This window comes from Brachyhypopomus gauderio, chromosome 4 (assembly GCF_052324685.1).
Source record: "Brachyhypopomus gauderio isolate BG-103 chromosome 4, BGAUD_0.2, whole genome shotgun sequence".
NCBI classification, from domain to species: domain Eukaryota; kingdom Metazoa; phylum Chordata; class Actinopteri; order Gymnotiformes; family Hypopomidae; genus Brachyhypopomus; species Brachyhypopomus gauderio.
This window is the reverse complement of record NC_135214.1, coordinates 17,440,228-17,454,024: the sequence shown is the minus strand read 5'-3', so window position 1 is coordinate 17,454,024 and position 13,797 is coordinate 17,440,228. Positions and strand designations below refer to the sequence as shown.

Genomic DNA, 13,797 nt, shown 5'->3' with positions numbered 1-13,797 from the left:
AGAGGAGTGGACGTGCAGAGGACACGTGAGGGGTGGACATGTGGAGGACACGTGAGGGGCGGACGTGTGGAGAGGAGAGGACGTGCAGAGGACACGTGAGGGACGGACGTGTGGAGGACACGTGAGGGGCAGATGTGTGAAGAGCAGAGGACGTGCAGAGGACACGTGAGGGGCGGACGTGTGGAGAGGAGTGGACACGTGAGGGGCGGACGTGTGGAGGACACGTGAGGGGCGGATGTGTGGAGGACACGTGAGGGGCGGACGTGTGGAGAGGAGTGGACACGTGAGGGGCGGACGTGTGGAGGACACGTGAGGAGCGGATGTGTGGAGGACACGTGAGGGGCGGATGTGTGGAGGACACGTGAGGGGCGGACGTGCGGAGGACATGTGAGGGGCGGATGTGTGGAGGACACGTGAGGGGCGGACGTGCGGAGGACACGTGAGGGGCGGATGTGTGGAGGACACGTGAGGGGCGGATGTGTGGAGGACACGTGAGGGGCGGACGTGCGGAGGACACGTGAGGGGCGGATGTGTGGAGGACACGTGAGGGGCGGACGTGTGGAGGACACGTGAGGGGCGGATATGTGGAGGACACGTGAGGGGCGGACGTGTGGAGGACACGTGAGGGGCGGATATGTGGAGGACACATGAGGGGCGGATGTGAGGATGCCTAACTAAGTCTTTCAGTCACACCCTGCCTGCCCATCGAACTGCTTTTAAAACGTGAGCTCGTGAGGAGAAGTGAGTGGAATACCAACACACCTAGTGAGTAGTGCGAAACACACACCTCATAATTACCCACTCACCCCTCAATCGCCCCCCTAGAGTCTAGAGGCTGAGGTCTCACCCGTCTTCTCTGAGCTCTCCTCTCTTAAGACCCTCGCTGGTGGCACAGGGCTGGGTGGGGGAGGGGCTAAGCGCCCCGCCCGCAAAACAGCGTTGCCTCATCCGCCGGGTTTTGCGGGACCTTATCGCCGGTGGATATCCCGAACGCGGCAGCGCCATCGGGACCGATAGCGGGAAGGCGCCAGGGACAGCTTAGCGCAAATCAAAACAGATCCGTCTATTCTTCCGTTCTCACTTTCTTCCCTCCCCTGCACTACACCCCGGGGAAACTGCCACGCACTGGGATAAGTGGGGTCGGGGGGGGCAGATTTGTGTTGAAACGTAATAAAAGAGGGAAAAAGAAAGGGGGAGGGAGAGAGAGAGAGAAGAGAGGGGGGAGGAGGGCGCTGGGCTTAACAGCCTGTACCAAAACATTCACACTTCCACATGGCCGCTGTCAGTGGTGTGACCTCTCTCTAAAAGTCTTGCCCTATGACTGACCCCTTGTTACTGCAACATTCATTCAGCTCAACGTGTGAGTAATTACGCGTCCCTCTGACCAATCTTCATCCTAAATCCTCAAGCCACAATCATTCTCACAACCAAATGATGGCTTTTACAACCCTTTCCAGATGTGTGACCCTTTCAGAGTAGTGCTGACCCAGAAGTGACCGCTGTCATCTGTGATCCCTGTTGGCTCTGGTGAGTATATAAACACCATTCTGACTTGATGCTCATGATAATTGTTGGAGATGTCACCTAAGAGCTAACCACCACCTGAGAACCTCAAGATGACCTCTGACCTCTTAGAGATGTTTCTGACCAGGAACTGACTCCTGCCTTTGCTGATGCCAGAGTGAAGTCAACCCTGACCTGTTTTAGTGAGGGGGCTGCTGAAAAGCTGCTGTAGGAGTTTGTTCTCAGATGTCCTTAAGACCACGACGATGTCCGCAGGGAGAGTGTCTCTGTTCTTCTCCAGAAACCCATCCACATTGTACAACACCTTAAAAAAAAACAACAACAAAAAACTGATGTAGAACAAAACAAAAACTGATGTAGAATCTAGAACATGCTAGAGAAAAGCCTTCAAGTCTGGACCTTGAATTCAAAATCTGGTCTTGGATTTTGTAATCGCTAGTTAATGAAGGTCAAGAAAGATCAGTATTTAAATCAAAATCCCTAGACATTTGGCCTTAAAGTGACCAGGTACGTTATTAGTAGTGTGGGATCAGAAAATGGATTTGAGGTCAGGAGTCAAGGAATGTTATGGTAGATGATCAATAGTTATCTTAGAAGTCTGAGTGAAGAATGCAGATAAGTGATCATAGTAACAAGATACAACGAACAGCCAATCAGAGCTGTACCTGTCCGGCATAATGCTGAATTCCAAAGCATAACTCCACTCGTTTTGGTCTCCAGAAGTACTTGTACCGCAGGTTGTCCTCAAACTTGTCTTGATGTAAAAGGAGAAAATAACCCAGGAAATGATTGTCTGTTTTGTAAATGCTTCCTGTGTTGACTGAATTAGCATGACGATTGAGAGGCCATGGCAGCAGTGGTTACCGACGAGCGTCTGGTCAGTGGCCTGGGGGAAGCGACTCTCCTCGTCCAACAGAGACAGCAAACCCATGGGCTTCTGCAGGAACATGTCCAGGATGGGCCTGTTGTCCTCGTACTCCACCAGACTGGCATCTACACCCTCACTCTGATACTCCATCTGAATACACACAGTCAGACAGACATGTGCGTGCATACAGACATACACACGCGCGCATGCACACACACACACACACACACACACACACACACACACACACACACACACACACACACACACACACACACACACACACACACACACACACACACACACACACACACACACAGTCAGATGTCTGATTGAAAAGCAGTCACCTCATTTTATTTGGTGATGAAAGTTGCCAATCTCACAGAATAAGTGAAACACACACTGAAATAGCCTCCATGAACGGGCATGGAACACAGAACCTCAACGCTACATTACTATTAGAAAAATTAAAATATATATATATTGGCTCGCGTGCCATTCCATAAAGATGATTATGCTAACAAAAACATTTTTCTCAACATCCAGTTCAGAAGGTGAGTCATCACGACTAGCTTTAGTCCAAGCTCAGTTTAATGGAGCTGTGTGTGTTCACCGTTGAGGAGGAGCTGTGTGTGTTCACCATTGAGGAGGAGCTGTGTGTGTTCTCCATTGAGGAGGGGCTGTGTGTGTTCACCATTGAGGAGAGGCTGTGTGTGTTCACCATTGAAGAGGAGCTGTGTGTGTTCACCATTGAAGAGGAGCTGTGTGTGTTCACCATTGAAGAGGAGCTGTGTGTGTTCACCGTTGAGGAGGAGCTGTGTGTGCTCACCGTTGAGGAGGAGCTGTGTGTGTTCACCGTTGAGGAGGGGCTGTGTGTGTTCACCATTGAGGAGAGGCTGTGTGTGTTCACCATTGAGGAGGGACTGTGTGTGTTCACCATTGAGGAGGAGCTGTGTGTGTTCACCGTTGAGGAGGAGCTGTGTGTGTTCACCGTTGAGGAGGAGCTGTGTGTGTTCACCGTTGAGGAGGAGCTGTGTGTGTTCACCGTTGAGGAGGAGCTGTGTGTGTTCACCGTTGAGGAGGAGCTGTGTGTGTTCACCGTTGAGGAGGAGCTGTGTGTGTTCACCGTTGAGGAGGAGCTGTGTGTGTTCACCGTTGAGGAGGAGCTGTGTGTGTTCACCGTTGAGGAGGAGCTGTGTGTGTTCACCATTGAGGAGGAGCTGTGTGTGTTCACCATTGAGGAGGGGCTGTGTGTGTTCACCGTTGAGGAGGAGCTGTGTGTGTTCACCATTGAGGAGGGGCTGTGTGTGTTCACTGTTGAGGAGGAGCTGTGTGTGTTCAACTCTATAATGAAGCTCAGTAAAGCTGCTGTTAGTGATGAGGGAAATTATGCAGTCAGCCTGCCAGGCAAATGCTTCTACAAACCCACCCATCTGAGAAAACACACACACACACACACACACACACACTCGCATGTGCACACACAGACATACACACACACACACTCGCATGTGCACACACAGACATACACACATGCACGCATGCACACACACACACACACAGACACACGTGCACACACACAGACACCCGCACGCTCATGCGTGCACACACGCACGCACGCACACACACACTCCTCCCTAATGGACACTATAATAAGCACAAACAAATAGCACTCAATAAATATGACATTAGCAACCACTATCTGAATTACTGCACTCTTATTGAGTTGGGGGGTCAAATGCAGTTGCTTATGTGCTTGTTTTTGGTTTAAATTTCTTATTTGCCACAGAAAATGATACATATAAAATTTGGGATGAGTTAAATTTCATTTTATAAGAGAGCTATACATACAGCATCACAAGTTTTTCTGTGTTTTTCTAACTGAAGTTTTTTCAGTGATTAGATATTTAGTGCCTCATATAACTATAAGAAAATGCCCTTTCATAATACATGATCAACTTCAATAACAACAAAACAAAGGACTTCCCAAAACAAACCCAGAATGCAAAAAAACTTCAGATGGAACAAATATCTGTCACCACCTACCAAGGTTTGGCTCCCGACTCAATCCTTTACACTGAACGAGACAGACAACAAGCTACATTTACTCACTACTGGGAAAATTAAACAATAAACCAAATTAAACAGGTATTAACACGATAAATATATAATTTTGGGTACAAATGAGCAAAGACAACAGAGGTCTGTTTTAACGTAGCAGTCATCAAGAGAGGTCAGACTCTGGTACTCTGGTCAGTGGCAACTGAGGAGTGATGTGTCTTTTCATGCACAAAACACAATCACATCATCACAGACTCCTACCTGCCAAAATTAGTCACAAGGACGCCACACAGTATCACTCTAACAGTATGAACATGACAAAAATTAGGATCTCCAACCGCAATCCAAACACCCCCCACACACATTTATACTATTTCCGATACTTTCATACTTTTATTATAGTTACTGTGAAGTTTTAGTTTCTATGAAGTTTTGGATCTATGTGTTGTATTATTAATTACGGCTCAAACTAGCTTAAGAGTGTAGCGCTTTGCCAGACTTTTCCCTGTCATGCCAAATAAAGCATAGATGAACTTGTATTTTCAGAGAGAAAGAGTGAGAGAGAAAGTGAGAGAGAGTGAAAGACACACGGTGAGTGACTGAGTGCGTGAATGAGTGAGTGAGTGTGAGTGAGTGAGTGAGTGAGTGAGTGAGTGAGTGAATGTGAGTGAGTGAGTGAATGTGAGTGAGAGTGTGATCTCTTACACACACTGCACCGGACTCCTCAGACACACTGCACCGGACTCCTCAGACACACTGCACAGGACTCCTCACATACACTGCACCGGACTCCTCAGACACACTGCACCGGACTCCTCACATACACTGCACCGGACTCCTCAGACACACTGCACAGGACTCCTCAGACACACTGCACTGGACTCCTCAGACACACTGCACTGGACTCCTCAGACACACTGCACCGGACTCCTCAGACACACTGCACTGGACTCCTCAGACACACTGCACCGGACTTCTCACACACACTGCACTGCACCTCACCTCTTTGAGGGTGAAGATGTAATGAACCTCACCTGTTTGATGGTGAAGATGTACTGAACCTCACATGTTTGAGGGTGAATATGTACTGAACCTCACCTGTTTGAGGGTGAAAATGTACTGAACCTCACCTGTTTGAGAGTGAAGATGTACTGAACCTCACCTGTTTGAGAGTGAAGATGTACTGAACCTCACCTGTTTGAGAGTGAAGATGTACTGAACCTCACCTGTTTGAGAGTGAAGATGTACTGAACCTCACCTGTTTGAGGGTGAAAATGTACTGAACCTCACCTGTTTGAGAGTGAAGATGTACTGAACCTCACCTGTTTGAGGGTGAAGATGTACTGAACCTCACCTGTTTGAGAGTGAAGATGTACTGAACCTCACCTGTTTGAGAGTGAAGATGTACTGAACCTTACCTGTTTGAGGGTGAAGATGTACTGAACCTCACCTGTTTGAGAGTGAAGATGTACTGAACCTCACATGTTTGAGGGTGAAGATGTACTGAACCTCACCTGTTTGAGAGTGAAGATGCACTGAACCTCACCTGTTCAAGGGTGAAGATGTACTGAACCTCACCTGTTTGAGGGTGAAGATGTACTTAACCTAACATGGTCGAGGGTGAAGATGTACTGAACCTCACCTGTTCGAGGGTGAAGATGTGCTGGTTGAAGTAGAACTGGATCTGCTCATTGGCGATGTTGATGCACAGCTGCTCAAATGAGTTCTGCCTGAAGTTCTCGAAGCCAAAGATGTCCAGGATGCCCACGTGCACACCGCTCTCCTCCACACTTCACAGACGGAGAGAGGCCAATTGCTGTTACAGGCATTGCCATTCCTCAAACCACAATCATTTACATCCTCTCCACAACAGCAAAAACAAAGGTCTGGGGACAGGATACTGTATCATTTGGGTTTAGGGGCTTGGCCCTTAGACTGAAACACACTCATACACACACTGACTGCAAGCTATTCCGACAGTTTTCCAAGGTCATCTCCCATCACACTTAACAGGTTATTAGTGACAATAAAGTTGAAAACAGAGATGATTGGTGTTAAAAAATCATCCGTGTTTGGCTCTAGCACAGTGGACCGGAGAGGCATCAGAGCTGATGACAACTCCAAATGTTTCCATCTGAAAGGATCAATGAGCCAGCTTTCTCTTTCTCTGAAGTCTTTTTAATCATCTGGATATTTTTTTTCTCAATGCAACTCCGTATCAAAAATTTATAGCAACTACTCTCTTTTTTTTCTCTCACTGAGCTCCTCTTTTCTTGCCCTAGCGAATGTTAATCGTCAGGAACGGCGAGGCAGTCTGGCTGAGTTGGAGGTCACCTTTAAAGTGCAGAGGCTGAGCACACACAATACACGCTGGCAAAGACGTGAAGAGCCACGCAGCAGCGGCAGGCAAAGGCCACGAGAGGACACACTTGGCATTAGCCACACGTCTGAACGTCCCGCTTCTGGCCAAGAATAATCACATCCGATTTTGCATACAATTGACCTAGCGGGGTCTCGTGTCCTCACACTGATAAATATGTACATTGGCCTGGAAAAATATATGCATATTTTTAGGGGTTAATGGTGTTGTGGAATTGAGTAACGTTTTACACGCACTGATCGGTTGCTTCCCGCCTAGAGCCTTGTGCAGCCAGGACTGGCTACAGACCCCGGTGACCCTGATTAAGAAGGTCTGAATGTATGAATGCTTCAAGAATCATTTACTCTATCATTCAAAATGTGTATTATATTCAAAATTTATAATTTTCTGAATTTAGATTTCTGCATTAGATATTAAGAGCCAACACTATGAACATAAATACAATACAGTGTTAACAATGTATGATTTGAAACTGTTTTGGCTATATCTGAACTACTGGTTATTTACAAAAGACATCCCGGTGAATACTCATGTCTTTTCACAGCTTTTCACTATTCTCTCACTATTCTCTCTCGCTTTTCCCTTATCCATTTGTTCAAGAAGAGGCCATTCCAGTTCATGAGATGACCTTGGAATATTGTTTCAGTAGCTTGGAAGTTTTTCATTCTGAGGGCCAATTCCCCATCGAACTCACACGGTCCTGGATCCTCTCAAGAAGTAACTGAGCTAAAGGCGGCCACATCTGAGACCACACCCGTGATGTCTGGCCATGCGGCAGCCGTGAGATCTACGTACCAGACGCCGGCGTCGGACTGGAGCAGGGCATTGATGCGGTTGACTATCCAGCTGAAAAGACACCCATAAAGGGCCTTGGACATGGCGTCCCTCACGTCCATGGCCTTGTCCACTGTGTTAGTGCGGATGATGGTCTCACCGCGTGTCACCACACAGTGGGAGGTCAAAGCCTCCTGGAGCTCCTCTGGACCGATACACAGCAGCGCGGCGGCTGCGTGGGCCAAAGAGCGAGGAAGCAGATCAGCACATTGGCAAAACTGGCAAACACTGAAACTAGAACAATCTTTATGATACTCCTGTCCTTCAGAGCTCTCACCATTCTCTAAGGCCTCAGGGTTGGGCACTTCACTCTTATCTGTTTGGTGCTGAGAGGTGATGGAGGTAAACTCGATATTGCCGATGTTTAGAATAGCTGCCAGGATTTTGTATATGGAATTCACCTCCTGCAAAAAAAGGATTTGAAATAAATTACTAAATGATAACCAGAGAGTTTTAAAACATCACAAACAAGTGCTGAAATTAAAGAGCTTGAAAAGTGCCTTGGTTCAGAGATCAGAGACAAATAACAAGTATCACTGAAATGTCTCATTAACTCTGACAAGCTCTGAATGCATCTTAACCCGGTTGATGCGGAAGGCTGAGGACAACCTGGTCCTCTGTCTCACCTAGTACAGTAAGTACAACAAAATGTGAGTACTTGTAAGGTCATGGGTTCAGATCCCAAGACAGCAGTGGGGTGGGACTGTAGTCCTGTCGCACTGATAAAAATATCAGTCGCACCGGGTAAATTTCAGTGTCAAACACTGTATGTAGGGGAATGACTTCTTCACCTGGTAAAAATACTATTAAACTCTACCTCAGAACTACTGTGTTCATGTATGTCACTTATCTCTGACACCACTCACACTACATTATACTGTACTAGCACTGCACTGTCATGTCTGTCAATTGTCTCTTGTCTGCTGTATTTATTGTAGTGTTATGCTACTTATTGTAGTAATATTGTTCCATGCTGCACATTTGTTACCCCGTTGCACTTTGTGTGGTCTGTTGTATTGTTGATTGATTTTGCACCACGGTTCTGGAGGAATGTCATTTCATTACACTATGTACATGTACTCAGATGTAATGACAATAAAAGCCTCTCGACTTGACTTGTCTATTATATATCTTGTCTAGTCCTCCAAAGGTTTCTTTCCAACCCCGCCTAGGGAATTTTTCCTTCCCACTGTTGTCCCTAGCTTGCTCATTAGGAATTTGGACCCATGCATTCATAAAGCTGCTTTGTGACAACATATAACTGACTTAAACTGTTAAAGACAAACCAATATACTATACCTCTTCTGAAAAACCTATGATACGGAAACAGTGCTGAATGGCATCAAACTGGTCTGTGTAGAGTTTACTGGACACAATGTCCTGCATCACATCGCCATTTGCACTCTCAATGTACCTGAAAACAAAAAAATTGACACTTTAGGTGAGAAGTCACGGAACACTAGAGACAATGTACAACGGTGAACTGCTCTTTCAGCTTTGTACCTGGGAGCTGTTTTCTCAGGGAGTCTGTATGTCTTGAGGCTCTTTTGGTGATAAAGCCCAGCGTATATATAATAAAAGATATGGAAGTTTTTCTCCCCTCTGCCAAAAGCACAAAAGCAGGACACAGAACACAAAAGATGCAGTTAACTTGGCCTCATATGACTTCAAATTCAGCCAGCAAACAAGCTAGCAATGGCTAATCATGATGCAACCCATTGCCGTGTTAGAATTAGCATTAGCTCAGGGAACACGTGTGGCAATTAGCATGATTCTCATATGATTTAGCGTTTGCTCTGGGCATGAGTGAGGCAGTTAGCATGATTCTCACATGATTTAGCGTTAGCTCTGGGCATGAGTGAGGCAGTTTAGCAGGATTCTCACATGGTTTAGTGTTAGCTCTGGATATGAGTGAGGCAGTTTAGCAGGATTCTCACATGGTTTAGTGTTAGCTCTGGATATGAGTGCAGCAGTTAGCATGATTCTCACATAGCCTGTTTGATGACTCTTGATTTTTCCAGGAGGTACTCAGAGATCTTAGCACCCATAATGGCACCGGTAGACGTGAACTTCATCTCCAAGTACTTCCCGAAGCGACTGGAGTTATCGTTAATGGCTGTGCATGCATTGCCAAATGCTTCCACCAGGGGGTTCACTTGCAGGATCTTCTCTCGAAGAGTACGGTTGTTTGCCTGGGAAGATTAAGCTAGCATTAGCATAGCACAGCAGGAAACATTCTCACCTTGATCAAACTCTCCATGTAACACGTGTGTTTAGTTCACAAATCTGTCACAAAGTTACGCTCCAGTAAGTCCTACTGTACCTTCCCCAAAAACGTGAGATGCTGGACGATGAGGTGGGCACTTTCCGTCTTGCCTGCTCCACTCTCTCCACTGATGATTATGCACTGAAACCACAGGAAGACAAGCTGACACACTGCCGTCTCCCATCAACGGCAGGCACGTAACCCAAGGCCTCAGAGGAGCCAACGAGAACCTGAGAAGTCACGCAAAAGTTCTCTACAAGGTGATACCTGGTCCTTGCAGAAGGTCACCATGCCCTGGTAGGCTGCATCCGCAGTTGCGAAGATATGAGGAGGATTGTCGGAACGTTTTGCGCCATGATATAGATAGGAGAACTGGAGAGAAACTGATCTTTAATGTGTAGAACACATGGCTCAGACCATAGTGGTCTCACAGACACCTTAACATCTCAAATTTATTCATCTCAAGGCCTATTTAGGAACTGCTAGGAATTGTGAAGTAACTGCAAAATTTATATAGAAGGTATGTTGTGGAAGGGTCTAAAAATTCAGAGAGTGATGCAATGATTAATAATACTGATATAATGTTTAATGATAAAAACAAAAACAACTTGAGATGAGGCCAGTTTTTATCATGAATTCCTATAACTATATGACACATCTTGGTGACTGAGGAAAGGAATTAACAGAACTGATGGGAAGCCATGTTATCATTACCATGCTGTGTCTGAAGACACTGACCTGTGGTGAGTAAATGTTCAGGTTCTGGAAGGGGTTCAGAGCGATGAGGATGTCTCCAACATAGGTGTATATCTGCAGCTGTTCAAAGCGCTTCTGAAGATGTGTGATTATAGTTTCCTGTATAAAGCATACAATGATGTACCTATTACAAATGACAGACCTCACACAAGAAAGTGCATTTCAGTACTTTTTTGTGCTCAATACATTTGTGTTCGAGGACTTGGGAATTCAGTGTAAAGTCAATCTAACCTCATCCAAAACCTCCAGGTTGACCAGGTCATCATTAGCGCAACTGTCAATAAGCAGCGTTTTCCGAGTATTTATCCTCTCGTGTCTGTAAAAGATAAAAATGCATTGTCAAGTATAAAGAATTTTCACTGTAGGAGAATGCTACACATTCATACACCCACACATCCATGCCTGAGGCATGCTGAGCTAAGTGGTGGACTCTGGCGGGGGTTTGTCCTCTGGGATTTGTAGTCCATTATAGTAGGTAGTTGCAGCACTTGATAAGAGTTTGCTCCTGTATTATGTGTTATGACCTATGGAGCAGAAGGTTAGCATGGGAGCAGCTGGTCCATTCACAGCACAAAGCCCCCAGGGCCTGAGCTAGCACAGTGTGAGGACATGTTAGACTGTGTTCAGAGCAGAGGGAGAGAGACAAGGAGAAGGGAGGGAAGGATGGAGAGAGAGGTACTGAAAGAGAGAAAGAGATAGTCACTATACCATCTCAACTTTATTAGAAGTACAGTGTCTATTCATGTTTAAGAGAAAAGGGACTGACCGACTGCAAATCGCAGATGCACATTTTTAAGTGTACATGTTATTGTGATAAAATAATCTAAATCAATATTTCAGTGTTATCAAAATGTGCATTACTGAAATACAAACAAATGGAATAAGTTTGTCTTCTCTTTTGTGATGCTCCTCTAATATTGGCTATGCTGAGCTCTGAGCAGGACTCACGCACATTCATCATGTGTCCAGTGTTACGAGCCAATGCCCCAGCTCCAGCAAATCTTTCAGCCTTCATCGTCACAGCCAGTGGCCACTGACCACTCTGAGTGAGAGGATTCCTAATCTGACCTCTGACCTGTGTGGCTAAACCAGGACAGCAGACACTATTCCATCACAAGCCGATAATCTTGTTGAATTTCCTCACAGACTGCCTCTCTTTCTCCACTCCCTCTCCCTCTCTCTCTCTCTCTCTCTCTCTCTCTCCTCCTTTCCCCTCATCTCCTCTCTCCCACACCTGTACCCATTACAAAGTAATTTATTGTTCATTTTACCAAAATAAGAAACAAAATAAAGCAACTCTGAGAATGAAGGCGGATTCAAGAACTCCTCAAAGTGGACACCAGCTTGGTATTTTGAACAAGAGTCTGAATTGTCCTGGGTGTCTGGTATATGTGGATCTGTTTAGTGCAGATTAATGAGCCAGGAATGGTTCCTGAAACACTGGTGTTGCAGCTTTATTATCAGACCTACACTAAAGACTCAAACATAAACACAGTCTGATAAGCAGTTTGTATTAGTATGAGATGCTGCATATTAAACTTCTCACAGGAAAATAAATAAGTTCTAAATTTACTGAAGGGAAATTTTATTTTCTGTCAGAATTGGAGAGAGTTTGATGTTCACCAGTCTTATTTAAGCATGAGCTGGTGAAAACAGTTAGTCTCATTAATGTAAGCTAGTGTCCAAAATCACTCACATTGCATCAGTCTCACTGTAACGTTTCCCCATCAGATCATATCCTCACACTCACTGCACAAGGGCACAGACAGCCTAGACTGGCTCAAAATGGGCAACCTGTAAACCTCACAGAGATAGCATTCTGCCCCCTGCTGGTGACAAGCAGTACAGCACGAGTCAGAGCAAGCATGTCTCTGAACCGCAGCATGAGAGAGGCAGAAACAATGCTGTACAGCGATGTCAAACACATAAACCACAGCAGAGCATTTATCAGCTATAAAGTAAGAAGCCCAGCGAAGCGACACCTCTCCACAGCTAACTGGGGAAGATATACCTGGCTGCTCTGATTTAAGAGACTGTTTAAGAGCTTGACTCTTTAACCTGACCATGAAAATTACTGCTGAAGGCATGCACAGTACACGCCACCCACGGGACTTCAGAAGGCCTGTGTACTGCTGTGTATTCCTGTTTTTCCAAGTGATGTGATACTAATGTCAAGGACACGAGCAACACGTCAAATCGACTGTTCATCAACCAAAGCACTTTAATACACCATTAATTCCTCCATGAGAAGGTTCATGTCCAAAAGACCAAAGTAGTTCAGTAGGATCCCCAAGTCAGAGTCCACTAGCGAGAATGGTTTTACCATTCATTTAAAGGTAATATATAATTTTCTTCAGCTGATGTAATATTAAAAATTGAGAAAATGTATTTTACCTGACTCAAATCCACATATGCAATATATACAAATAACAAATTTGTTTTAAAACTTGTGACGTCCTGCATTTAATTAAAATAGTTACACATAAGAGGCTAACTTGTGTCCTTAACTGCTGTCACCTGACTGACCCAACACTCTGACTCAAATGCTAAACTCAATTACTTAACTATTGACTGTTATAGCCACTACTACTCATCTTTTACCTTAGCATTTCTGTCAAAACATTTCGCAGTTTAAGGCCAAACTCTTAACCCACGATGCCAACAACCCATCTGTGTGAGGAAGGGCAAGATGGCGGCGGTGGACTGAACGATGAGGTAGGTGGCACGTACTTGATCCTGGTCCTGCCGGCGACGCTCTGCTGGTCCTTTATGAGAATGGCGAGCTGCCGTCGCAGGGCTGAGTCTTTGCCGTGAGCCTGTTTGATGAAGGGGTGCTCCAGCAGGTGGGTCACCGACGGACGGGCCTCGAAGTCTTTTATCAAGCACCTGTGAAACGAGAGAGACACAGAGACTGTGGACGTGAGAGGAAAGACGCAGGATTCGCGCACTGAGGAACATGGATGCATCGTTCCGCTTCCTGCAGCTCGTGGTTAAGAAGCACATTTCTAGGGATGTTGAAAGTCACCTGAACATCCTCCTCCCTCCAGTGTGGAGCAGCCTAATGGCTCACGAGACAAACGGAGACACAGGCAGGCTCTCTATCTCTGT

General features: G+C 45.8%; 1 protein-coding gene across 8 annotated transcripts in view; it reads right to left on the bottom strand.

Moving 5' to 3' along the window:
• The window catches only part of myo3b (myosin IIIB), an 82,428-nt gene that overhangs the window by 46,069 nt on the left and 22,562 nt on the right, over nt 1-13,797 (bottom strand). For all 8 annotated transcript variants that reach the window (XM_077002756.1, XM_077002748.1, XM_077002750.1 and 5 more), the window contains 14 exons: nt 13,420-13,575; nt 10,921-11,005; nt 10,672-10,788; nt 10,201-10,305; nt 9,991-10,074; nt 9,657-9,859; nt 9,171-9,269; nt 8,967-9,081; nt 7,945-8,071; nt 7,629-7,839; nt 6,096-6,243; nt 2,389-2,542; nt 2,190-2,278; nt 1,699-1,828 (listed from right to left, as the gene is read on the bottom strand). In XM_077002756.1, coding sequence (XP_076858871.1) covers nt 1,699-1,828; nt 2,190-2,278; nt 2,389-2,542; nt 6,096-6,243; nt 7,629-7,839; nt 7,945-8,071; nt 8,967-9,081; nt 9,171-9,269; nt 9,657-9,859; nt 9,991-10,074; nt 10,201-10,305; nt 10,672-10,788; nt 10,921-11,005; nt 13,420-13,575 — 1,823 coding nt within the window. The remainder of the gene's footprint in view (nt 1-1,698; nt 1,829-2,189; nt 2,279-2,388; nt 2,543-6,095; nt 6,244-7,628; nt 7,840-7,944; nt 8,072-8,966; nt 9,082-9,170; nt 9,270-9,656; nt 9,860-9,990; nt 10,075-10,200; nt 10,306-10,671; nt 10,789-10,920; nt 11,006-13,419; nt 13,576-13,797) is intronic.